The 27,050-nt window shown below is 48.1% G+C and overlaps 2 protein-coding genes across 2 annotated transcripts; one reads left to right on the forward strand and one right to left on the reverse strand.

The window, feature by feature from the left end:
* HGD (homogentisate 1,2-dioxygenase) lies at positions 212-20,003 on the forward strand. The gene is made up of 14 exons (XM_021397422.1): positions 212-226; positions 3,944-4,015; positions 5,324-5,412; positions 7,322-7,427; positions 9,302-9,361; positions 9,538-9,629; positions 10,106-10,140; positions 11,026-11,105; positions 11,490-11,589; positions 13,765-13,889; positions 14,473-14,577; positions 15,671-15,797; positions 18,484-18,665; positions 19,246-20,003. Exons 1-14 carry the CDS (start codon positions 212-214, stop codon positions 19,375-19,377), a joined length of 1,320 nt encoding a protein of 439 aa, XP_021253097.1. The 3' UTR covers positions 19,378-20,003.
* NDUFB4 (NADH:ubiquinone oxidoreductase subunit B4) lies at positions 22,934-25,478 on the reverse strand. The gene is made up of 3 exons (XM_021397430.1): positions 25,234-25,478; positions 24,844-24,990; positions 22,934-23,092 (listed from the first exon to the last, which is right to left on the reverse strand). Exons 1-3 carry the CDS (start codon positions 25,432-25,434, stop codon positions 23,033-23,035), a joined length of 408 nt encoding a protein of 135 aa, XP_021253105.1. The 5' UTR covers positions 25,435-25,478; the 3' UTR covers positions 22,934-23,032.

Raw genomic sequence — 27,050 nt, forward strand, 5'->3', positions numbered from 1 at the left:
GTTTGATTAAACACAGGCTGGGCTGAGCAAACAACCAGAGCTCTCTTGGACTTTCTCACTTCCAGCCTGTGACCCGCTCAGCTGGGTTGATGCAGCCCTCCTGGCTGGACAGACGCGCTCTCACAGACATCTGAAACCACGTCAGGCTGCATTGGCTATTTAGCTGCTTGGGGTTTGCATCTGCTGGCAAAGGAGGAAGACCAAGAGGACCATGACGAGCTTGAAGGTGAGGGGCTGCGAGTGCTGGGGCTGAGAGTGCTGGGGCTGCCTCCGCTTGTCATCCCCTCCGTGCCCCTCATTTGGCACCAGACCACCCCAACCAGTCCCTCTGGAGGGGCTGGTGGAATGAGGTGCAGGACAGTGAGCTGTGTGGTTGAGGTCTGGTGACTGGTTTTGGCTGGAGGTAACATGTCTCATTTAGTTGTGATGTGACTCCCTTTTGTGTTTCAAGGTGTGTTTAAAAGATCTCTCAAGAATATAGGATTTTGCTCTGTTTCACCCAGATGGGCTATTATCACTTTCTTCCCCTTTGGAAATCATTCTTGTTCTGGCTGGGCCTGTTCAGGACCTCTGCATGGCATTATTTGTTCTTCCCCTTTCCCTCTTGCCCGGCTGCCAGGGGGTGTTTCCCCCTCAGCCTATGAAATTTGGCCACTAACATTTGCCCAGCTCTTCCCCAGTGTCCTAGGGAAGCTCCATCCTGGGTCAATGTCTCCATGTAAATGGAAAACCCAGTGCCAGTTCCTCCTGACAAGCCATGCCCTTCAATCCAAGCACAGAGTGGATTGGAAGGAGGGCAGGATGTTGCTCTATTGTTCATCTATAGGACTGCAATCTCAAATTTTGCTAGCACATTTGTGGTGTAGGGGACCAGGTCATTGTTACAACGGGTGAGGTCTCACCCCAGGACCTCTGTGTTCTTCCCCAAACTTAGGTGCTTGCACTGTTAGGAAGCCGTTTTATTTTCACCCTGCTGCTGCCCGTATTTTCATTAATCCTCCTGTGGGTTTGTCTTAAACACGACCATGTTGGCCCCTCTGAGCTGGGACAAGGCACTGAGCTGTTTGTGCAGAGATGAATGTTGCTTTCGTGCGTCCTGCAGCAGCAGCAGATAGAGAAATGTATTATGCAGCGTTTGAAGAAGGGCCTTAATTATCTTGCAGCCCATGTGTTCAGACTTCAAATGCAATTTTTTCCCATCCCTGCTGTCTAATCTGGTGAACAAAAGGTTATGGTTTATAGGTCAGAGCGTGACACCCATTGCGAGCTCTCTGCTTTGCATCCCAGTTATTGCAATCAATGTGCTTTGCTGAATTTTTAATGCTGTGCTGCGCTTTCATCTCTCCCGTTTTACTGAAAAGCAACAAAACAAAAACAAGGTGGAATCAGACACACTCCTGAGATCCTGTTTACATAAAAATCTACAGGATCATGAACAAAATAATAACGATAATTAAAAGCAAAGTGTTTCACAGAGAAATCACCTACCCAATTACTAAAACAGTCCCTGATTAGTTAGGAGCCATGGATGGGGGAGCAGGGACTGAGAGGGAGGTCACTGCCCTGTGCTGTGTCATGGAGAAGAGCTGGTAGTGGAGAAGAAGGGTTGGTTTTGGAAAATGAGAAGTGGTCATGGAGATGAAAGAGAGGTAACAGAGAAGTAGGTTTGGCCATGGGGAAGAAGGGTTCTCCATGAAGAATGGCTGATCATGCAGAAGAAGGGTTGCAATGCCCCAACACACCTCATTGCCCCTCTGGCTCACAGGGGATGAGAGCAGCCAGCCCAACAACTGTGGCCACACTCTGGAGGCAACAGACAAGGAAAGCCATTCATTAGGAGGTTTTCAGCCTTTCTGAGCCATGCTCAAAGCTGGACCTGAGTACTGGTTTTCTCTTGCTGCAAATCATCTGAGCTCTATGACATTTTTACCATCCCTCAGCACTGGTTTACTTGGAAAATAAACCCACAGGCAAATAAAACCAGAAAAGAAAAAGAAATAAATAAACAAAATCTCTACTTCCCAGCCAGAATGTGAGCATGCAAGTAGCAATCTTTAACTCCCCAGCCGTGCATCTACACGTGGGATCTTGAGCGGGATTTTTTAGCAAACCACATAGCGTTCTGTACTGACCCCTGAAGGAAAGGCAAGGAGGCAACCCTCCCCTAGGGAAAGACAAAAGAAAGTGAGTGAATGAGAAAAGCCACACCAAACAGCAGGGTGAAACCTGGAGCAATGAAACCTCAGGACGATAAATCACCATTAGGAGATGGTCTGACTCCCACAGCTGCAGTCCTGCCCGCCAGAGGGAAGTGCCTTTTTTTTAGCCTTCAACGCAGTTACCTGAGGACTTTTTTTTTCCTTAGCAGAGAAAAACTGATTTGCTTGAACAATGATGCAGCAGCTTCTCCCTGCGCTCCCAAAAAAGACTGTCCACCAGCTTTAAGCCTCAGTATTTTGCAGACAGAGTTGATGTTCTGCAAAGCAGTTATATTAACCCTCCCTACACTGTGCATCCTTAAGTGCCCCTTTCTTCCCCTGTTTGCAGAGGCTGGCCTGCCAACCAGAGCTCCCTCCTGCCTCCACCCTTTACTGCCAGTGAAGGAGAATGCAGTGGGGAGATGTGGGTTTATTCTGGAAGTGCTGCAGTTCCAGCAGATAGTGCTGCATTTCCGTTCAAAAGAGAGGAAAAAAAGAAAAAAAAGGCAGAAATGCTCCAGCACGATACCTTTGCCAAGGGTGTTTAGGTGGCCTGCTGCTTTGCATATCAATGTGCTTTGTGCACAAGCAAGTGGAGAGCAGAGTGCGTAAGGAGAGATCCATCCTCCCCGATTCTAGAGAGAGCAGAGCTTCTGGCCAGCCTGGGTCCCTCTGGAAAGGGACTCTTTTTTTACAAATAGCTGACAGGCACCTGAGAAAAACTCATGTTTTTGGAGCAAAATCTGAGAGCAGGGGGAAGAAATCCAGGCACCGCAATAACAAACAGAATCCGGCTCTGCTCAAGGCAACGGCAGTGTTATTCTGCCCAAGCTGGACAGGTGGGCAAACACCTAGTTCCAACTTGAGCTAAATGCACTCCTGCCTACCCTAGAAGATGGGGCTGCAGCAAGTTTTGTGCCAGGGGAGTGGTTTCCACACTGAAAGTAAAGAATTCTGAAAAGGTCGATCTAAAGCCGGGAGGTCTGAGTGAACAAGCTGCCTCTCAGCAGTACCACGAGCGCCTTCAGGCTGCGTGCAGGGAGAGGGACAGCAGGCAGCATGAATATTTAACTCTGTTGCCGGGCCACGAGGCTGAGCCATTGATCGCTGCCAAAATACCTCTGCATTCATGCAGGGTGCAGTGGGGCTGCTTCGTTCTGTAGGATCAGAGGGACAGCCTCTCCTGGGGTCCTGCAGCCCCCGGCTGTGCCCTCGCACAGACCATGGTGGACAAGTCCCTCACCTGTACACTGCCCTAGGACTCTAGATGATCACCTTAATTTTTGCCTGCTGCCATGGTGGGCAGCTCACACCCCACTGGGTGACGCTCATTTAGGGCAAATCAGTGAGATGCTTAAGTCCCAGCAGAGCCTCCTTTCCTCCCCCATCCCAGCTAAGTCCTGACCTTTCTTGTGATGGCGATGGAGATGTGTCACGAGAGCCATGCAACCAAATGACCCCCAGTTTCAATTTCTGGCACAGAATGTCACGAAAATGTACACACAGGCCCAGCAGAAGAGCGGGTCCTGTCTGTGCTTCTCAGCCCACCACTAGGTTAGCTAGTGAAGTTGACCTGGGAGATGGGAAGATGGTGCATGGAAGCAAGCAAGCAGAACACTTGGGGAAAGTCTCAGTGCATGCAAAGAGTGTGGAAAGAAAGCATGGGAAAGGGATGGGTGAGTTGCTTGGGGAGGTTTCAGTTGTGTTTTCAAAACACTGAAGAATTTGTGTGATTTACTTTACAGTACATGTCAGGATTTGGAAATGAACATGTTTCTGAGGACCCGCGCTGTCCAGGAGCTCTACCAGAGGGACAGGTACAGAGTTTGTGAAAATGCTTAATTAGAAAGACATGGAGCAGAATGAGTTTCTGTTCCCTGGGCTTCTTTTTAAATTAATGTGTTTCCTTTCTCTCTGCCACAATGAAAGTCTTCAGGAGCCTCCCTTATGCAGGATGTGAATAATAAGATGCTGGCAAAAACCAGAATTAAATACTTCCCATCATGCCTTCTATGTTTAAGAAGCTTACTTGTGAGACACCAAGTTTTGCTTGAGAGCTGCAACTTGCATGGCCTTCCTCTGCACAGCAGCACCTTTTCAGAAAGGATTTGGGAATGGAAGTGGCTTGGGCATGCTGGGTAGGAGGGAACTGGTGCGGGGATGAGTCATAGCAGAAGTCTGAGGCTTGGCATGGGGACAGCGCTCACTCCTGTGGATCTCAGCAGGAATGGGTTTAATTCAGTGGGGTTACTGGCCTTTGGCAGGATGGCAGCTGCCCTCTATGGAGCTGTCATAAGCGGGCAGATCAGTGGTTAGAAGCAGACAACTTTGGAACACATTCTATTAAAATACGCCTTGTTGGATTGTTTTAATGGAGGATTCATTTCCCATTTGGTGCTGTGCACTCAGTCCCTTCTCTCCTTTCTGTGGGTCTCCTTATGGCAGCAGGAATTCCCGGCTGGCTTTGCAGAGGTACCCCACCAAAGCGCAAGGACAGAGTTTGGGCTCAGCGTGGGAAGAGTTAATAGAAAACCTGACAGTGAAATAGATGGAAAATCTTCAGTCCCAAGGGTGGATCCTTTCTCCACTGCAGTATTTATAAGATCAGCATCTGCAGTCGTGCTGGCTCAGATAAAAATGACAAGGGCTATTGATCCCCCTGCTCCAGTGTGCACCCTTGCCAACAAGACAGAGTTTGGGAGCTTTTCCTCTTCCTGATGCTCCCCAGGCAGGTGATGCTGCAGAGTGACCCAGCACAGCAGGGACAGGATTCTGGGCTAGAGCCTGCCAAAGGGAGGGGGGCAGTGAACAGCGTGTGATTGCCAAAAAAGAGAAAGTGTAATAATATACAGTCCATAAGTGCTGGGAATAACTCCCTTTACTATGGTGCTCTCACTGCATTCTGGTGCTCGCGGCATGCTCCCACAGCCCATGTGCCTCCCGCTGGCTGTGAGAGCCTCCAGGAAATACTGCAGTAGGACTGGATTTTAGGTTGGGCCAGCATGCAATGGGCATCCAGCATCCTGAAAGCGGGGGTGTAGGGCTGCCGGGGCTTTTCACAGACTGAATGGGGTTTGAAGTGCCTCACATCCTTCACTGCTGGTTCCTCTTTCTCCCCACTGCAGAACAACCCGCAGGTCTGCCCCTATGGCCTCTACGCGGAGCAGCTCTCGGGCTCAACCTTCACCTGCCCCCGGGCCACCAACAGGAGGAGGTATGATGGCGGCATGTGTTGGGACAAATCAGGACACATGCAAGTGCCCTTGAATGCCTTGGGACACAGGTGGCGGGACAGTGACACTAGCCCTGGATGGAGAAACCTTTTCTGGGCAGAACCCAAGTGTCAGACTCATGTGTTTCTGAGGGGTTTCTGAGATGTCCATTCTTGGGCTGTCATTGCCCACTCTGCAAAGGTGATGGGCTCCAGTGGCACAGGATGACATGGTTTGGATTGGCACACACTCTGCTGGGTGAAACACTGGCTGGATAGCCAGGCCCATAGAGTTGTGTTCAATGGAGTTAAATCCCGTTGGTGGCCAGTCATGAGTGGTGTCCCGCAGGGCTCAGTACTGGGGCCGCTCCTATTAAACATCTTTATCAATGATCTTGATGAGGGAATTGAGTGCACCCTCAGTAAGTTTGCAGACAACACCAAGTTGGGAGAAAGTGCTGATCTGCCAGAGGGTAGAAAGGCACTACAGGGGGATCTGGATAGACTGGATCAACGGGCCAAGGTAAACTGTATGGGTTTCAATAGGGCCAAGTGTCAGGTCCTGCACTTTGGTCACAACAACCCCAGGCAACCCTACAGGCTTGGGGAGGAGTGGCTGGAAAGCTGCCTGACGGAGAGGGACCTTGGTGTGCTGATGGACAGTCGGCTGAATATGAGCCAGCAGTGTGCCCAGGTGGCTGAGAAGGCCACTGGCATCCTGGCTTGTGTCAGGAATGGTGTGGTGAGCAGGACTAGGGAAGTCATCCTGCCCCTGTACTTGGCACTGGTGAGGCCCCACCTCGAGTACCGTGTTCAGTTTTGGACACCTCAGTACAGAAAGGACATGGAGGTGCTGGAGCAGGTCCAAAGAAGGGCAACAAGGCTGGTGAATGGCTTGGAGAATGTGCCCTACAAGGAGAGACTGAAGGAACTGGTGCTGTTTAGTCCGGGGAAGAGGAGGCTGAGTGGAGACCTTATTGCTCCCTTCAAATACCTGAAAGATGATTGCAGTGAGAGCGGGGCTGGTCTCATCTCACTGGTGACAGGTGACAGGCCGAGGGGAAAAGGCCTCAAGTTGCACCAGGGGAGGCTTAGGTTGGATATCAGGAAAAACTTCTTTACAGAAAGGGTTGTTTAGCACTGGAACAGGCTCCCCAGGGAGGTGGTTGAGTCACCATCCCTGAATGTGTTTAAAAACCGTTTGGATGTGGTGCTCAGGGACATGATTTAGCGGTGGTTGTTAGAGTTAGAGTAGTATGGTTAGATTGCGGTTGGACTTGATGATCTTGAAGGTCCTTTCCAACCTGAGCAATTCTATGATTCTGTGATTCTGTGGTGATCCCACCACTTTTCTGAACCTTGAAGGAAGGTGGCACAAGCTCTTCAGCAGCCAGCTCGGCAGCTGTATCACACTAGGCAAGGGGCTGGCAGCTCTCACAGTGCTCAGAAAGAGACCCCCAGATAATACTCAGACAGTGATGGAGGCATGGGGGACTTCCTGTGGTACTAGGAGGCCTTGTCTCCCATAAAACTTTGACTCTATGGGTGTATGCAGCCATACAGGATGCTCCTTTCAGTAATCCACCCAAATTCAGGTGCTGGCTGTGACCTTCTATCTCCTGAAGCTCCTCTGGGCTTTTATTTAGCTACTATGCTCATCCTTGTGCTGCCTGAACTGCAGTCTTTATGTAGCCTTTGTTCCCACCCTAGAAATAGCTGTATTTCAGCCACAGATATAATAGAATCCTGTACTTATCTAGAAGTCTCTGACTGTGAGACAACATTCAATATTTAATATACAACTTGGTCCAGTGGCTGCCAACACAAATGTTCCTCCTGCCCATTGGGGTTCATTCATGCAGAGGATCTCAGATCTTCCCCAGCCTCATCCCATCCCTGTCCCTTCCCACAGCTGGCTCTATCGGATCCTGCCCTCGGTCTGCCACAAGCCCTTCCAGCCTCTGCATGAGGGCCACCTGACACACCGCTGGGATGAGGTGGAGCCTGACCCCAACCAGGTAACCTTGCCCTCCGGCCGGGGAGGAGAACAGCCCTTGGTATGGTGCAGGGTGCAGGATGCAGGCTGCTCCCTCATCCTCCCGCATTAGAGGCTCATGCTGCGGCCTACACTGCCATTGCCTCCTGCTGGGAGGCTGCTGGCTGCCAGCCTGCTCCTCTGCAGCCCTCCTGGGAAATCAAGCCCCATTCTGGAAAGGCACAGCATTTGTTTCCCTCTGTTACGGCCTTGCCATCATCTTTAATCATGATTTCTTTCCTGCCAGCCCCAGGACATTTGGCTCTGCTAATCTGCCTCTCTCCTCCTGCTGTGCTCCTCTCAACATAACCTCGTGCTCATTGATTTCAGCTCCTCCCTCTTCTGATGCATCATCATTAGCTATTCTGCAGCCTCCTGGTAGCCTCCCCATTTGTCTAAATATTTCCCTGGTTCTGCTGGAACATGTTTTCCAGCCACTGACCGAGCAGAGGTGACAGGCTGCTATTTAGGTGCCTGTAGTTTTCCTTCCTGAACACAGCTCGGCTGCAGCTGTGCAGGCTCCCAGCCCATCCCCAGCTCCCCGTGGCATTCTGTGGTTCACCTAGTTCACACCACAGCTTTCCCCACTGTCATCTGTCTAAAGGGATCACCATGTGGAGCCATCTTGTGCACAGCTCATTGAGGTCTATGGGAAAGAAATACCTTAGCCTCGAATGCTGTCCAAAGGCAATGGCAGAGTTATAAAAGGCACAGTGCACACAAAACATAGATGAAGACAAAGAGGGTGAAAAAATAAGGGGTGGCATCTGTGCAAGGAATGCTGATGCAGAAGAAAGCTCTCCAGCCTAGAAAGGAGGTGGCCAAGGGAAGCCACGATTGCTGGGCAGGGAGAAAATGAAACACCACCAATAGCTTCCCTGTTTTAAGCACCCATGTGGACGCCTGACTTGGAAACCCTGTTCTGCTGTACTTACAGTGGTAAAGTGCAAACTCAACAGGAACCCTCTGGGTAAATGGCAAATGGAGCCAGTCAGTGGTGTAGCAGCTTGCAAAAAATTGGGAGGAAAAGCACCATCCTCAGTGATGATCAGTGGGCTGGACTGCAAGCTGATCTCTGCTCTCCTTCTCCCACTGTAATAAGTTTACTTCCCTTTAATCCACTTTCATAACATGAAATTTTTTTCTCTTCTTTTCCCCACTCTGTCCCTGCTGCGTTCTGTGTCTCCTCTTGCTGTCTGTCCATCCATGTGTCCTTGCTGTCAGTGGCTCCCCATTCCCAACCACCCTTCTGGATGCCCAGAGCTACTGGCATTTCACCTGAGGCACAGCACATCTGTATAGGAGACATTTCTGGTGTCCAGAGCCAGGAGGACCTGGCCATTAGCCAGTTCCATCCTGAGGATTTCAGGCTCTTGGGTGAATTTGTACCAAAATCTCTCCTGCAGTGTGCTCCTAGATGCGGCACCTGATTCCGAAGAGATGCAGTGAGACCCCAGTGATGCTCTTTAGTGATAATAAACACAATGGGGGTTCTTCTGGCATCTCCAACCTGAGGGTCCCACTAGGCCTAGGGAGGAAATTCCCTCCTCTCAGCAGTGTTGTTAGTAATAGAGGAACAGACAGCTTTTAAATAGGATTTATAAAAAAAAAAAAAAAACAACCCTGGCTCTCACACAGGCCAGCCAATTACTTTACAAAATTATGACTCAAAGGGAAAGAGCTCCATAAATCAAAAGAAACCTGCAGATCAAATTAAGCAAGGCGAAGAGGAAACAGAAGCTATCTCAGCAAGCAGAGGGCAAAAGGGAGGGGGGGCAGTCTGCTTCATTTTGAACTGCCATCATTTACCTTTTAACCACCTTGTTCCCTTCTTGCTTTCTGTTTGCTGCAACCTAGCTGAGATGGAAGCCCTTTGAGATCCCGAAAGCCTCCCAGAACAAGATGGACTTTGTGAGCGTAAGTTGGGGTGCCAGGGCTTAGGATTTCAAAAAAAAGCCAACAGCAGAATTGGCCAAAGCCAAATGTGGCAAGGCAGGTGGCTGATACCCAGCCGAGGGATGGGATGAAGCAGGATGGGGCTGTGCATCCTGACTGCCTAACACTCACTCCCAAGGCCTGGGGTCTGCCCGCAGGGACTGCACACATTGTGCGGCGCCGGAGAGCCCCGAGGACGCCACGGCATCGCCATCCACATCTTTGTCTGCAACACCTCCATGCTTGACAGGTCAGGGACTCGTTGTCGGAGGGTGGGCTGAAAGAGGGAGATGGATGCAGGGATGCAGGCAAAGGAGACGTGGTGGGCCCAGGGGCTCTTGTCCCAGGGACCAGTGCTCCTTGGAGGTGAATACAGCCTCTGGAGAGCATCGCTACCCATTGCCAAAGGCTGATTCACCCAAGGCCGCAGAGGCAGTGCCAAGGTGGGAAAAGAACCTGCTATCAAGCTGTACACATCAAACCTGCACCTGCCTATGCGTCACCTTCCCTGACTCATGTGTTGCATTTCTGTGGGTCTCCCAGCTCAAAACTCCCCTGCTGTGGTCATGGTCTGGGCCTGGTCCTGGGCACTCTGCTCTGGGTGGCCCTGCTTGAGCAGAGGTTGGGCCAAGTAACCTCCAGAGGTCCAGCTCCAACTGTGCTGTGATTCTGTAGCAGCATGTGTACAAGTGATGCCTTGATCTTCCTGTTCTCCTTTTCCTTTAGATGCCTTTATAACTCAGATGGTGACTTCCTGATCGGTGAGTCGATGCTTTGGCTTCTCCTTTCTCCTGCAGGACATATCTGGGTTGCCACCTGCCTGCTTATTTCCTCCTTCAGAGCCAAAGCCTGGCAGCCATCTGCAAGGACTTGAGGAGGCGTGACTTCACTCACATGCCATCCAGATGTGGTGGTTTGGCAATAGCTGGGCTGTCAGGCTTGTCCCATCACTACCAAGTGGCACAGAGGGTGCACAGTCACACCAAAACTCATTGTTGCTTTTGAGCAGTGACCCAGCTTCCCCAGCCTTGCTCTCAGAGATCCCTTCCCAGATCACTAGCAGGCACACTGTGGAGGTTTTCTGGAAAACATAAGCTCTAGAATTTCTGAAGAGCTTACAGCAAATTGCCTTCAGTCCAAGATGGTTTGGCACGGTAGCTTAGCTCCCACACTCCTCCAGCCTCAGGCAACCAGACTGCCACAGTGAGAGCTGAGCTTGGCACATGAAGAGCGTGCATGCAGAAAAATACTCTGCACAGCATCTCAAGACCGAGAGCCTGATATTTACCTGCATCTTTTTTGATCAAGGAACAGAAGTGCTTCCAGGTCATCAATGGGAACATTTCTCCCATAAAACAGCTATTGAGATGCCCACCTCCCTTAGTACCCTGAGGTTTTGTAAACCTGGTTTTATAAATCTGTCAGATTTCCAAGTCAAAATGTGAGCTCTTTGGTGCCAAAAAAAAAAAACCCAAGGAAAGTACTGCAGACATTAGTGAAGCACTACTTATGTTCTCAGAAAGCAGGAAAAATAAGTTACTTCCTAGCTAATGTAATTGTCCCCTTCTCAGGGGACTGAGAGGAGGCCATCACGCACAGTGACAGCCCGCTCCTTCATCTCTTCTACCTCCATTTTACTTCCACAGTGCCCCAGCAAGGAAAGCTGCTCATCACGACTGAGTTTGGGAAGATGCTAGTGGAGCCCAATGAAATCTGTGTTATACAGGTAAGGGCTGTGGTTAGCTGGAGGCCCATTGTTGGAGCAAGCAGCTAAAACCTGAGCTCTGTGTGGTTTATGTGATCTCTGTGGGGCTGGAGGGACCAGAGGAACCCAGCTGAAACCACTTCCATCGTGTAGCAGAGCCCCAGGTAGATGATGGCACCCATTGTAGGTGGGGAATGCAGTGGCACCCAATTCAAAGAGCAGCCCCTCACATGTTGGGATGCATGGCCACAGAAAGGCCACACGGCCATGTGTAGGCCTGGTGCAATCTGAGGGCCTGCTGCAGACAGCCAAAGCCACAGCACATCTGGCATGTCCTGCATTGGGTTGCTCTTGGTTTGTTAGCAAAGTACAAGGATGATCCTGGTTTCTTCCTTTGTTTTCCAGCAAGGAATGCGTTTTAGTGTGGAGGTGTTTGGAGAGACCAGAGGCTACATCCTGGAGGTGTACGGGGCACACTTTGAGCTACCTGACCTGGGACCCATTGGTAACCATCTCCCATCAGACCTACAGTGAATTCCAAAGGGACAGAGTGAGGAATTGCCAATCCATCTCTTATCTCCCACGTAATCCATCCTCCCATGCACACAAATCCTCCCCAAAGGCACACTCCATCCTGGCAATGTTATTCCCCAGCAGAGCACTGGGGAGCAGAGACAGTTCAGCCATCATGAGTATCCCCAGGGGCTGGAGGGACCATTTCTCTCCCACTCCCTTTTCCACCTTCCTTTTTCCCCTCCGATCTGGAGGTCCCAGGCTGCTGACTCCTCGATGGCTCCTCCTTACATATGTGGAGTAGTTGGAGAGAGTTTAGTCGGTAAAAGGACAGGCGGATTTCAGAGGCAACAGATTCTCTTGAAGCCTCATTTTAGAGTTAATCAAGCATTTTGCCCCCCTGCCTACCTTAATACTTCTGTCCCCATAGCCGGACTCAGCTTTCTAATGCACAGCCAGAGACTCAACACAACAGGAATGCCAGATGAAAAGCAGAGAAATCAAAGTGTTCATGTCTGTGTACAAGCTAGCATTTGCCTGTGCAACCTGAGCACATTGCTGCTGCCCACACAGGCACCGTGCCTCATTAAACCTCATTAACATTTGGTCATGAACCGCAATGTTGGATGAAACTTTCCTTTCTGGTTAAGAAACTTGGAGGATTTGCTGAATTGCCTGTAGTTTGAAAAATAACAATCCGTGTTTGTTTTCCATGCCATAATAAGTGTACACAGGAAAGAGGAAGGAAGTGCCAGAAGGTTTTCCCTTGGAGAAGTGGGGATCAGCAACACGAGCAGCGCAAGGCTCAGATCAGCCACACAGCCATGCCTCTGCACTGGGCTGCTGGAGCAGAGCAGCTTTCAGGCAGCACAGGCCCAGGGCTCTCACAAATCACAGACCTCCTCTGCCTCCTTTTTCCCCTTGCCTGAGCGTGTTTTACGGCTCCCGGTGAGATCTAAAATACTGCTTGTGCTTGAAGCAAGCCAAATAGGTATTCTAAACTGGAAACAAGCCTGGCACAGCACATAAGTGCTGAAGGCCTATGAAAGCACTTCACAGCCATAGTGAAGCTGGAGCTGTGGAGCCCACAGGTAGGAGCCAACCCAGCCTGCAGTCCCTGGTGGGCCCCACTCCAGCATCTGTCCCATGCAACATGCTCTGCACAGCTTTTCCTACACTGAATCTATACTGATTTTTCATCAGCTCTCCTTTTAGCACATTGGGATTGCCTGCCTTCACCTTGCTTCTTGTGTTATGTGCCCGCTCCACTTGATTATTGCTATTGTTACACCTGCCTATTCGTGGGAAGTTTTCCCATTAGCTAGTTTCTCAGACTCTGTTGGAGAGGAGGGCTTTTTGGTCTCCAGAAGGCAGGAATCTATTATAACATTTACTTTCTGGAGAAAAGAAAATGAGTGCCCTTGCCTGTAGATCGTTTCAGGAGATGGTAATTATGAGAGCTCCTCTTCTTACCACCTACCTGCCTTCCCCTCAGAGACCAAGATTCTTTGTATTTCATTCTTATTTTATTCTGGCTTCACTTTTCACTTGAAAAATGGCAGCTGGAGAAAAGCGCTGACTGTTAAACCTTAGCAGCAGGTAGTAATGTCTTGCATTTTTATCCAAGAAACTCAAAACTCTTTGCAACAATAATGCTAATGAGAAGAAGAAGAATATTTCAGCACCCATACGGTACTTTGCATTTTGAAAATGCACTCCTCACACTAACCAACCCTCAGTATGCCCAAAGTCTACAGGTATCACTAGCCCTCATTTTATTACTTTTTTGTTCAGAAAAGCATTATGATCCCTCATGACATGCTTCTGCATTTCTAAGTGTCCAGGCGGCAGGATGTCCAGGAATAGGGAGCAATTCACCCTCCATTTTTTTGGCTTAATTTCCAAAATCCACACACCTTTAATTGAGGTTGAAGGACTAATCCTGTTCAGAAAAGAATGGAGGGAGACTTGTCTTAGTCACATAAGGGAGCATGGACCTAAATGCTAGGATGTATTACAATTATCTACTTGTAGGAGCCAAAGAAACACATGAATATTGGAGATTTAATGAGGGACCAAGAAGAACTGGGGTCTTTCCCAACACAGAAGGGCACCTACAGAGCCCTGTTAGCAGGTTGCCCAACAAGCTCTGGCATTTCTTTTGCAGGAGCCAATGGCCTGGCGAACCCACGCGACTTCTTGGTGCCAGTAGCATGGTATGAGGACCGAAAAATTCCAGGGGGCTACACAGTGATCAGCAAGTACCAAGGCAAGCTGTTTGCAGCCCAGCAGGTGAGGAGGCCACAGGAAAACACTGGAGCAGCCACCAGTGCATACAGCCATCTGAGCCGTGTACAGCTTGTTAGCGTGCATGTTGTCTCAGGACATTGGGTTGGGTGAAATGGAATAGGACTGAGCTCTCACCTTGCCTCCTTCATCTCCCCAGCTGAGGCTCCTCAATTTGTAAAAACAGTCCATGGAAACTTGGTTAACCTAAAGACTCAATGGTGGTCTTGGCCTCCTTGTTTCCACATACCCGTGTTTCCATTAGATAGGGAAATCCGTTGCCAATTTTAAATGCTGGAGAGCCACTGCTGGAGTCAACCTTGTTCAAGGACTGCTTTGGCACTCAAACTTCTTCAGAGGTGGAGCCCCAGAGGGAGGGCTGAGGCTCTCCAGGTGGGAATGCTGAGGAAAACCATGTCCTTGCAGCATCAGGCTGTGCCTGAAGGGCCTTGTGCTCCAGGCTGTCAGTACACTTTCCACCAGCGTTAAAACCATTTTAACTTGAGAAGGGGCAGTGCCGTGTGTGTGTATGCAGAAAGGTGGAGAGCTGTGTGTAGTAACGTTCTCTCTGTCCTTATTGCTTTGATAGGATTTCTCCCCCTTCAACGTTGTAGCCTGGCATGGGAACTACACACCATACAAATACCATCTGGAAAACTTTATGGTCATTAATTCTGTTGCTTTTGACCATGCGGTAAGTTCTGGGGCCAGGCAAGGCAGAGCAAAGCTTTGTGGGTGCTGTGCTATCAACATTCACCTGGAGCTCCAGGGTCCCAGTGCCTGCTAAAAAATATGTTATGCTTCTTACTGTAAGAAGCAGTGTGAAATCTGTCACACTTGTTGTCCTGGGCCTCAAACAAGCCCTTGCAAAAAAGAAAGACAGCCTCCTAAGTGGTGCAATGACAGAACTGGAGGTTGATCAGCTTCCTAAACAGCTTAGCATAGAAAGCCTGCGTTCTGGAAGAGGGCTGAATACTGAAGCCAGTATGCACCATGCAAGTCAGAGAAAAGACGTGTGCTTAAAATTCTTGTTTTGATTTATTTGTTGCAATTGCACAGGCTCCTTCCCCTGGTTCATCTGAGCCCTTGAAACACATTCCAAGAGCTGGCAGCTCTCATTGCAATAATTTCTAGATCTTATGGAAAATAACTAAAGCCAAAATCAATGTGAGCAGCTCTTCTAAAAAGGAAACCAGCCCAGTGGGAGAGGTGCCCACAGCCATACCATATCCTGGCACTGCTTCCGCAAGTGGGTGTGCAAGGAGACGGGAGCACCGCTACTGAGACAACCAGCAGAAAGCATTGTTTAAATCTGGAAAAACCTGCCAGGAGAAAGATAGGTTTGGGATCAAAGCCCAGAAAATCACTTTACTGGAGTGGAAACTTCAAAAATCCTTGAAGCAAGTGACAATTTCTCTGCATTTGTCAGTCACTGGTGCGGTGAGGCAAATACCCCTGGTAGGATGTTTCTGTGCTCTGAAAGCTGCCAAGAAAGAGGTGCGGTTTTGCGGTAGGAGCACTGGACAGTGCTCCTGGAGTCACAGTGCTGCATCCCAAATCCCAAGGATACCATGCTTGCTCACCCTCTCCCAGCTTTCTCCTCTACATAAGGGGAAATTTTGACCCATTAGAGTGAGCAGGGAGGGAAAGCAAATTATTTTGAGGTCCTCAGATTGAAGAAAGTAGGGAAAGGCCAAGGTCTATTATGCATATTCATACCCAGATTTATCGATGGAATGACCTGAGTCACACTCTATTTGATGCTTTTTGCTGTGGTTTTTTTTCAGGATCCATCTATTTTCACTGTCCTGACAGCCAAGTCGACCCGTCCTGGAGTGGCAATCGCTGACTTTGTCATATTCCCCCCACGATGGGGGGTAGCCAACAACACCTTCCGGCCGCCTTACTATCACAGTACGTCTGCTCTTTGTGGGTTTTGTTTGAGTGCAGAGGCGCAGAAAAACCAAGCCTCCATTTATCTGAAAGCACACACAGCAAAAAAGTCTCATCTGTTGCCCTTGGCACAGTTACACACAGCTTCTTGAAGTCAGTGAGTCCTCCTTGAAAAATGAACAAAACCAGAGATGTTCTTATTTGCAGAATCTCAGGAAAACTCAGAGGTGATGGGCTGGTTGTGCTTGCATAGGTGGTTGTGCCTGTACCCAAGGGGCTCCTGCTGAGATGGGGTGCACATTGAACTTGGCACTGCGTGAACAGGTCACAAACTGTCCTGCCATCCAACCATGAATTACAGAACAACTCATTAGGGTACAAAAGAATGGGAGAATAGAAAATATGACAACACAAGTGGAGTGAAGCACTGTTAGAGCTGCCCACAATCTAGCAGGGTGAGCTCAGAGTTGCAGTGAAGGGTTGGATTGGCTCTCCTGAGCCCTTCTTCACTGCTGCACAGTGGTGGATGTACCACTGGCATTTACGAAAGCCAGAGGGAGGGACTGGGCTCCTTCTCAGGCTGAGAACTGGCTATATTTGGGGGATTTTGTCACCACCACTAGGGGTGGTTTCTTTCTGGTAGTCCCTGCCACGTGTTGCACTGAATGGATGCTAGAAACCTGGCTCCCCACATGGGGTTACCCTGCCAGGCTCCATGCAGACAGCTCCCATAGCTATTTGTTTAACCACAATGCCTTGGCCATAGGCTTAGCACTGAATCCATGGTGAGCATGGTGGTTGTCTACTCTAGCCCAGACACAGAGGACTAAAACTTGAATGGATACGGTTGGCATCACAACAGCTAGTTCTCAGGACACTGTGCATACTAGTTCCCTTGGCAATTTGTGCTGTTATGAGAACTCTGTGCCACTGCAGAGCCATAGCAGGACAAGAAACTGTAGGGCAGGAGAAACACTAGTTCAGTAAATCTCCTCTTCCAAACATTTTTCAAGAGGTCTTGAAGAGAGCACAAGAGTTCTTTTGCCAGAAACCCCCTTTGGCCTCCTCCTCAAGTGCAGTAAAAAACCTGTTCAGAGAAGTGTTCAGAGAACTTCGGTGGACTCAGAGTCATGGTTTTCTTGGTGCCTTAACTTTGCCCCAAGTAGGAATATAACCATGGCGTTCCAAAAATTTCCCACCTTAGCAGACACCCCTAGACACCACAACAATTTCAGTATAATGATGGCTGTGGAACTCAAAAGTACAATTTCTCTTGGTCACTTTCTATGTGCCTGGAGGCTGTGAATTACTCCTAAAGTCTGTGGGCCAGAATTTGGAATATATCTGATACCTCTTTTATACCAGGTGCATATACTGCATCTGTGTCTGAGAGAGTATTTGTATGATTCTTATCTTGGTCGGACAGAATATCTAATAGCCACTGAGGCTTTTTGACTTCACAACATCCTCTTTGGAGACGACAGTGCTATTTTACAGACAGGGTGCAGAAGCACACCAAAGTGGTTGGGAGTCACATAGGAAACCTGCAATTGAACGAGAAATTGCTCAACACAGAAGTCCCAGCCTGGCTTCCTATTCACCAGCCCATTCTCCCTAAGTGATATGATGAGTTATGTAGTGGGCACATTGGTAATGAAGCTCTCACAGTCTGTACTGCATCTTGAGTGCTCCAAGCACAGCACCTGAGCGAGTTCAATGAAAAGCCTGTACAATCGACTCCTACAGGAGATGCTGACATCCTGGGATGAAAATAAATGATTGTTTGCATACATATTTAGGCCAACTGTGCTTTGAGCTAAATTAGTTTTGTTGTTAAATATTTCAGACCTGGGGTTGTACTTAATGAAGACAGAACAAGTGGTTAAAAAGGGCTAAATATAGCAGAGTTGCAGAAGCATGTCCTGGTTTTGCAGCAAACTGACCACTCAGCAGAAAGTTGCCATATTGTTTAGTCACATCAGATCTACTAAAGCTGGAAGGCTGTGATGGCAGTTAACATACTTTCTTCAGAAGGAGCATAACTAGTAAGTACTGCATTATTAGATTTAGCCATCTGTAGCTAAGTTAGAGTACATCACTCCACTGGTTTCAGAGGGTCTGCCTAAGGTATTCTTCCTCAAGGAAGGACAGAATTTGGCTCCTTGTCTTTGTGTAGACAGTGGCTCTTGAAAACTAAGTAGATTCTGTGTGCATCAAAAGCATAAGGTACTGAAGTGCCTGGCTGGACTGGAGTGACAGAAGGACATTGAACAAGATGGGTTTGTGCTTCCAGCCTGGGACATCATACCAGGCTGCCTCACCAGGTGGTTGTGCCTCAGTACCTGTAAGGCAGGGATGATCACACTGAACTACCTTTCTGGTGCTTTCAGATCTCTGAGTCTGTAAATACCAGCTTACCCATGCAGTCTGTATGCAGCTTCAGTGCTTGTGTAGCCGAATGTATCAGGAAAAACACAGGTCTACCCACATCAATGCACCTTCATATTAGGGAGTTTTCAGTTTCTGGCTCCAGGTAATGGAAAGTAGGATAAAACATTTACCACTTTGCAAGCACTGCCTGCAGGATCCCTGATGCCTTCTCTTGTGGAGCCATGCTTATTAACCTCCACTCCCCATACTGCCCGGTTTGTGGGTTTCAAGGAACTCTTGGCTTCTTTTGTGTCACAAACTCTTCTCTGTGCCTCAGGGAACTGCATGAGTGAGTTCATGGGTCTCATCAAAGGCCATTATGAAGCAAAGGAGGAGGGCTTCCAGCCTGGAGGGGCCAGCTTGCACAGCATGATGACTCCACATGGGCCGGATGCTGACTGTTTTGAGAAGGCAAGCAAAGCCAAGTTGGAGCCTGAGAGAGTTGCAGAAGGGACTATGGTAAGGAGCCTATAAGGTTTTGTACCCAGCGCAGCATACTGCTGCTGAGACACTCACAAAGCCTAGCTTCTTACAGGCAATGTGGAAAAGTTCTTGGACCAAATTGCTGCAGCATTCACACCTCTGACTGATCAGATGTGAGATGCGGCAGCTTTGATCATCTGACTGCTTGAGTTGTTGCCTGAGCAGGAAGCTGGGAATTTTCATGCTGATTAACTTTTGTATTAGCCTATGGACAAAGAAGTCAAACCCACAACTGTCTTCCTTTCTTACTCCCTAAAATAAAATTATGATCACCAACAGGCTCAGAGCTAGAGCTCTTTGAACCACCTGGCTTTCGGGGTATGCAGAATCTAAAGTCACTCCTGGGACCTGGCTAACAGTGGCACTGTAGCGCCAGCTCTGAAGAGATGTGCCTATCTCTGGTGGGAGTTGCTTTCTCCCCCTGGGCTGATCATGTCGGATGCAGAATTTGGCAGAGCTGGACCACGTGTACAGCTCCTGTTTGTGCTAAAGTAGAGCCCCCTTGCCTGGATTCAGACTCTCCCTTGTCTTAACCTACCTTTCCTATTCCCACCAGGCCTTCATGTTTGAATCTTCCCTCAGTATGGCTGTTACTGAGTGGGGCCTCAAGACATCCAACCGCCTAGATAAAAACTACTACAAGTGCTGGGAACCTCTGAAAAGCCACTTCAACCCTAACTGCAAGTAAAGAGATGGATTTGTTTCTTGCAATGTGTGAACAAAGACAGGGAAATCCAGCACACCTATACGTGGCAGCACAGTCAACTCAGACAACAAGAGTGCAGAATGGAATTTCCAGCAGCCACCAAGTCAACAAAATGACCATGCTTATGTAATTCAGGAAATGAAAATAAAACCGTTATTTTTAGCTTTCAAGTACCCAATTAAAGCTACCCTGGTGCCACTCTGGAGCTGAAATACTTGGTGTCTCTCATCATGTGCAGTTGGTATGAATGCTGCACCCGCTGTGGATGCAAGGTGACAGCCACCATTCCAGGAGCTCCTGACTATACGCTGTGACGTGCCTTTCACAGGGAGAAGCTGGAGATCAGTGAGGCATTTCATGCCACCTGCAAGGGAAGGCTTTTCCAAACAGAGCTGAAGGCTCTACCAGATGTAAGCCTCCTACTAGAGCAGGGCATCTCAGCCTGCTGGGCTGCGGATGGTTGCCAAGAAGAGCCCTAATGGTCAGAAAAGCATTCTGCAGATTAGAAAAGGTCAGAGAATCCAAAGAGCTCCACTGCTAATTGAGGGGAAGTTTCCTTTTCTATCTTATTTTAGCTATCCATCAATTGTTTGTCAACAATTGTTGATGTCTCTTTTAATGAAGAACCTCAAAAACCACGGGAATATTGAAGCCTCACCCCTAGGTGGTGAGTTTGAACCACTCTCCTGTTCCACAGGGTGCAGCAGAAAAGGAAACCCAAAACAAGTACGCTAGGAATGAGATGCACAACCAACCTTCAGGCCTCTGCTTTAGCACATGCTCTCTTTGTTGTTGTATCAAAACAGCATTTGGACGTGTCAAATTTAGTCAGACAGATAGTGGTAAATGTTGCTACCAAGCAATTTGTCTCTCAGATCCTGAACTAGTTTAGTTTGCTTATAATCCACGCTCCTCGTTTCATCTTCTGAGGGAACCAATTTCTCCTACCGAGCCCATGAAAACTAAAAAGATTGGGTAAGTGCTTCAGTCTAGGATGTGAAACTGTTACTAAGTTTGGTACCTGGAGGACCTACGCTTCCTTCTTCTCCAAAGGAGCAATCTTTCATTTCCCAAAAGAGAAGGAAATGCAGATCTGGAACTCCAAACTTCAGTCAGTTACGTACAGCATCAGATTTGGATCTACACCAGATCCTTCAGGGAAGAAAAACATCAGCTTTGAGCAAAGCACTATATTATGTAATCTACAGGGAGATGTTTACTTTAAAATAACCAACTCCGAGGATGATGATCAGGAGGCTCCATTTGTCAGAAAAATTGACTTAATCAGACTGATCCAGGGATAAATGAGGTCTAAATGTTTCACAGGCTGAGAGGAAAAGCTTGTGTTCCATTTGGGACATAAATTACGATCCAATTACCTGCAGGCTTGGGTTTCTCTAGCTACAGAATTATCACTGAAGCAGACATGAGTGGTTACACATCAGTCAAGGGTAAAATTCCATCAGGCACACTTGCCCTTCTGTCTTCTCTCTTCGTTTCTGAAGGGAAACACCCCTCTCCTTCCCCTGCTCACTCAGCACCACTGCCTCAAACCACCAACCTCACCTTCAGCAACACATGCTTGTTCCTCACAAAAAAAACAGCCTGGGGAGTTCTGCAAGCAGCGCAAGAGAAAAGTAGGGCAGCCTTCCTCCAAGCACCATGCTCAAACCCATAGGGACATAGCATCAGACACTCCAGTCTGCAAAGGCACGCTTGCAGCAGGTGCAGTGAGCCAGCCAAAGGCCAGCCTAGAAGACCAGAGGTGCTGCTCCCATCCACAACCCATCCTGAACAATTTGTTCAACTGGCCTAAAACAATACAGCTGCAAGGAAGAATTTACATGTGTGGCAACTGAAGTTCCAATTAGCTGAGGAAATGAGTCCTGGGAGATCAAATTAGTTTGTGGCAGCAGGAAGATAGTTAATTTAGCATGCTCAGACAAGCAATTATTTCTTTCCCTACATATCACATTCTCCATGTGTTGATGCCTCTCTCTCGCACTGACCCACAGCCATATTTTGTAATATCGCTTGCGACAACCTTTTAGAAGCAGTTCTGCAAAGAATAATCAAAGTGTGCTTTAGTTAAGGCAGCAGAAGAGCAAGTTGCAGACAGGTGCAGGGGGCTTGCTGGGAGCACGGATGGGATTGCAAAAGCAGGCCAAAGTCTAGAGCAGCTGCTTGCACACTACTAGTGCCAAGCCCCCAGCTGGCCTGACACTTCATAACCCAGGCAGGAAAGTGAAGAGTTAAAACAGGAAACACTTTTTTAAAAAACATTTTTTTTTTAAACGTTTGTCTTAAACATCAGCAAACACGTTTTTACTGTGACAGCACTGGAGCAGGTTGCCCAGAGAGGACAGCTGCTCCCGAGCTGTTAGGAAGCCTTCCAGACAGTCCTGGCCAGGTGACCCTGCTTGAGCCAGAGCAGGACAAGATGACCTCCAGCGCTCCCTTCCAGCCCCAGCCATTCTGTGATTCTGTGAAGAGGCTCATCAGTTTGCTCAGACAGAGGGAGACTCCAAATGGCCTGTATGTACATCCTAATCATGCAGGACAGAATGCCTACCAGAGCTGACCTGCTCTGCAGTCAGTAACGTAGGCTGCATTCACCGCAGACAGAGGAGTTGTAACTCATGTTTAAGGTTGCATTTTTGACACTGACCTCAACATTCAGGAAAGAAAGCTCCTTTACAATGTCTGAAGAATTGGGGTTGTTTGGACTGTGATGGCACCTAGAGGCCATCTGAGAATTCAAGTCTGAATTAAGACCTTTTCGTCACACTCACATTCGGCTACCTTGTGGTGACGGTTCTGTACGCACCCTACACTGGTTGACCCTGGCAGAGAATAAGCAGAGAAGATACTTTTGCAGACACAAGGTTCGGTTATGCATTATGCTTTTAAAATATTTATTTTAAATATCACAGCTTGTTTCCAGGGGAGAAATTGAATTCTCCTATACTGTAAAGGAACCACTGCCAAAAAGAAATGCCTCGTCTTTTTAGTTCTCGATCCTCTGCACACAGGAATCACAAAATTTGTGGAAATGCTGTTAGTCACATATAAAGTGACAATGTCCAGTTCACTATTTCCAAAACTGGTACAGTAATTTTACTGCAAATATAGGACGTAGGCTTGTATTTTTTCAGGAAAGGAAAAATCAGCTTAACCTATTGAGAACAGGCAGGCAAGCTCCTAAATAGTTAATTAGAATAAAGAACAGGAGTTGTCTATTACCTGATTTGGGCAAACTATATAGTTAAACCAACAGCAGAAGAAATACCTAGTAAATAAGCAATTGTTCTTTAGGAAACTGTATAGGGATTGCTTAATATTTTAGCCTGCTATTAATTTTAAACTTCAGCCTGAACTGCTCTGATAGCAGCAACTTCCACATTTTAAAAGGAATCTTTATATGCAGATCAAAAGAGCTAACTGGTGAGCTCAGGACACGCTCTCTGTATCTATTCCCATTAGATATAAAGATTCTGTACAGCTGCACTTTCCATAATTATTAAAGATGGAAGACGACTGAGGAGTAATTAAGATTTATTCTTCTGATGGAGAAGCATCAGCATACAATACATCTTATTTACTTCTGTCTCAAGAGCAGCACTGTGATTCCAGCAACTTAAAAAACACTGAATGGTCGCTCGTATTTACCTTCTCGGATAAGCTTCTCTTTATAGTCCTGTGGAAGAGAGAACATTCATCATCAGTCTATTAAAAAAGAAGTTTCAATCAGCCTGGGATTAGAGAAAATCATTTCAGCACAGAATATAGGAAGATAGCACCATACAAGCACAAACTCTGCTAACAGTCACAGGTAAAAAGTAAGAACGAATTAGGCTTTTACCTTCACCTATACACAAGATGCTCAGACTGACCTTTGCACATCAGCTGTCTCTCGCAGGTCAGCTCAGACTAACTGCTGCTGTGTATTTTTCACCAAACTAGAGGTGTTCATGTTACTTTATGCATTTAGTCGCTACCTCCTGTTTCTGGCTGAATAACCTAGTTTAAAGATCTAAGTATGGTGAAACTTCTTAGTAACTTGCCTAAATGTTCCTGTGCTTGCTTTCAGCCCTTTTGTATCTCATGCTGCAGTCATCTACCATTCCACAGAGATGTACTGTAACAGCACACAGAAACTGTAGGTACTACCCTGACTCTTTCTGCTGGACAAATACAGAGGAATTGCTTAAGACTTAGAAGTCTCTCTTCAGCTTCCCAGACACACAACAATCACTCCTCAGAGAGAAGCATGACAACTACTGCGTTTCATAAACCACTGGAAAAATCCCTATACACCAGTAAAGGAATTGGAAAACACATTCTTCTGGAAATCGTATCCAACACTTCTGCTTTAGTATTCCCTGTCAAGTATGTCAGCGATGTCACTCATTCACGTTTATTTTCAAGTGCTCACATGCTAATCCACACTTTGTGGCTAAACCCAAGCATGGTTTAGCATATGAAACAAATCCAAAATGACAAAGAACTGCAGAAATATTAAAATTCCAACACTATTTGTATCAACATACTTGCTAAGTTTGTTAGTGCTTGTTACGTTACATTTATCCTAGAAAATATTATTCCAAATAGCACTGATGTTTGTATTTCCTGGTTTATGATTTGATCTAAAATTGGTACTTTTCTGAAAGAAAAAAAGAGGGAAATAAAACCAGCCACTAACTGGCAGTCACCTAGCATACTCCAATGTATATAGCTGAGTACTTTCAGAAAGATCAGCTGCTGCTCAGATTTTGACATACTCAATGCAGGATTTACAACAGAAGCAAGTTAAATGTGTTAAGTGTTCAAGAAACATTTAGATATAGCGTTGAGAGACATGGTTTAGTGGAGTTTTTGGTGGTAGGTGGATGGTTGGACTGGATGATCTTGTAGGTCTTTTCCAACCCAGCTAATTCTATGATTATATGATTCTAAATCCTTCCAAGAGCTCAAAAATCCAGGTGAGATCAGACACTTTCATCAGCTTAAGTGCTCCTTCCTGTCTGCTTCATGAGAATGGAGAAACTGTCAACCAATTCAGAGACCTTCCTAGGGCTGTCATCCATCAGCTCCCTACTTTTTATTTTAGAGAACATATGCTTTAGCACGTCAACAGCTGAAAACTGTAGTCTATTACAATTAATTTATGGAATTGGTGCTATGGAATGCTTTATAATGCAAAATGTCTTATCAGAGAAACTGTGACTGGCTCTACCTGCAGATGCAATACAGGCCTCTTAGCACAGTGGGACTTTGCAACTAGCTATGAGACCTTGAGATAGCAGGTTCAGCACTAATTAGCGTTCCTTCCCTTAATACTTCACTAGTATTAAGCATTCTTAGGTGCAAGGGGAATTAAGTGTCTAGGCAGATCTATGTTTTACAACCTGGTGTTCCCTGATGCTCAATGCCACCAACAGAACTCACCCTCTCAGTTTTAAAGGTGGCCATCCAGAAGAGGATAGGGCCTATCGCAAATACAGCTCCTAGGAAGGACGTCTTGGGCGTCGGGCGGAAATTTGGGTACACGTTGTGCGTCCTGGCATAGTCCCAGCGGAGCAAGGCAGGATCTTCCTGAGGTGGCAAAAAAACTGTGAGCCCCCACAACACGGCCCCCAGGGGCCCAGCAAGAGCCCATCGCGCCATCTTGACCTAGAAAGCCCGGCCAGGAGGGACAGACACCAAGGTCACAGGGAGAAGAAGACACGGCACCGCCCGCAAGGTCCCGGGACGAACTCAAGCTCTGCCCCGCGCTGCCCCCATCCGTGTGAGGCGGACGGGCCCGGTGCCCCCCGCCCGCACCCCCGCCCCACTCACGATGACGGCCGGCGGCTTCGGGTTGTTCAGCTGCAGCAGGTACTGCCGCTTGAGCCGGGCCCGGATGGCCAAGCGCTCGGCCTCGGCACGGCGCTTCTCCGGCGACGCGTCGTAGGTGGCAGGGTCGAGCTCGGCCGGCAACGAGACGTAGCGGTTGGGCCGGTACTCCTCAGCCGCGGTGCGAGCCGGCCCCGGCGCCATGTTGCACAGCCCGCCCCGGGCGGGCAGCGCGCAGGCGCGACATGGCGGCGGGCGGGGCCGCGGGGCGCCGAGGACAGCGAGGTGCCTGATGGCGCCTCAGGGCCGCAGTGCGATAACGGGCGGTGGTGCGGCCGGAGGGGCGAGCCGTTCCTGCATGGGGTAGCTCTGGAGGGCTCAGAGATGGTTGTTGGTGTTTAGAAGATAGGAGCTCACAGCAAAATGAAGTCGATCCCTTGTTGGAACCAAGCAGGGTGATGGCTGTGTATGGCTATGATCTCATTTAACCTGGGGTATCTGTAGGCTCAGGTGATGTTAGATGAGGGATTACAGCTTGCTCCTAAGCGCACATACAGTAGTATCACCGGCTTCATTTAAGATGCTGTGCCTTGGCACAATAATAGAGCAGAAGCTTTATTCACAACTTACAATTTCTCCATTTTCACCTAAACACTTGGAAAATAGGTGAGCTTTTGGTCTGAGCAGCTAATGGGCAGCTGGGGCTTGGTGCCTTGCTTCCAGCAGGAGGAAATACAAGCTGAATATTCCCTCAGTTTGTGTACCTTGTGCATACCAGTGCAGCAGGAGGCACTTCTCCCTCTCTCTGGTGCAAGACTGCAGTCCACTCAGAAACACATTGTTCCTCTGGCTTTTCCACCCTCCTTTGCTTCACAAAGACACAGCTGCAACTCCAATCAGCCACTTTGTTTGCTGTCAGCTCCAAAGGACCTTCCTACATGCCCCACTGCATTTTTTTTCTGGAGCTTTCAGCACAGTCAGTGCTTTAGACAGTGATTTCCACTGCATGAAGAAGCTTACTCCCTGTACTTTTCCATGTTGTTACATACCAGGCCATCAGATTTAATGAGCTCTGTGATTTTCTCCAGCTTCATTATTCTCTCTTTCCATAACTGGTACATATGGAAAGCTGCTTTAATTACCAGCACAGCATGAGTACTAGCAGCGCTGCCATGTGGCATTCCTGTGGTACTTTCATCTCCAAGGGCTCCCAAGCACTTAGGGGCTTGTGTTTCCCTGTCCATGCATGGCCTGCTTCTTTCACGGGAATTTAAAAGCCATTCCTCACTGCTCTGTGTTATTTCTGAATAACTGACACATGCAGCCTTAAAACAGAGGGAACTCTGGCAGCTGTGGGGTGCAGGTGACAGCTAGGAAGGACGATTGGCATCTTGGAAATGATAGCTGCTCTGTAGGCAACACTGAATGTTTTTTACCTCTTTACTGGAACACAGGAGTGGAACAGAAGACTCCTGTTCCTGCAGATCTCCCAAAGGACTCCAGAACAACCAAATGCTTTTCCCCCCAATCTGTTGGCTTCTGAGGTCTATCTGTAATGGTGTGAGACAGTTCCTGTGGGCAGAAGCAAAGATGGTCTTGTGGTGAAGTCACTTGGCAAAGGCAGTGGGGTCTATTTCCAGCCTTGTTACAGACCCTGTGTGATCTTATCAGCACAGGTCCAAGCTGTGCCTTCTTCCTCTCTCCAGAGCTCACAGCTGCGAGCGTGCATGCTTGGCATGCAAACAGTGCTGAGATTAATTCTACTGGGAGAAAAACAGAAGGTGCAAAGCTACGTTTCCATTAACAGTGTAATCTATTGT

The sequence above is a fragment of the Numida meleagris genome, chromosome 1 (genome assembly GCF_002078875.1).
Source record: "Numida meleagris isolate 19003 breed g44 Domestic line chromosome 1, NumMel1.0, whole genome shotgun sequence".
NCBI classification, from domain to species: domain Eukaryota; kingdom Metazoa; phylum Chordata; class Aves; order Galliformes; family Numididae; genus Numida; species Numida meleagris.

Coding starts and splice junctions, on each gene's coding strand:
- HGD (XM_021397422.1), top strand. Junction 9,630..10,105: donor AACACCTCCATGCTTGACAG/GTCAGGGACTCG, acceptor CTTTTCCTTTAG/ATGCCTTTATAACTCAGATG. Junction 13,890..14,472: donor AGCTGTTTGCAGCCCAGCAG/GTGAGGAGGCCA, acceptor TTGCTTTGATAG/GATTTCTCCCCCTTCAACGT.
- NDUFB4 (XM_021397430.1), bottom strand. CDS start 25,434: ATGGCGCCGGGGCCGGCTCGCACCGCGGCTGAGGAGTACCGGCCCAAC. Junction 24,991..25,233: donor CGAAGCCGCCGGCCGTCATC/GTGAGTGGGGCG, acceptor TTGCCACCTCAG/GAAGATCCTGCCTTGCTCCG. Junction 23,093..24,843: donor CCACCTTTAAAACTGAGAGG/GTGAGTTCTGTT, acceptor TCTCTTCCACAG/GACTATAAAGAGAAGCTTAT.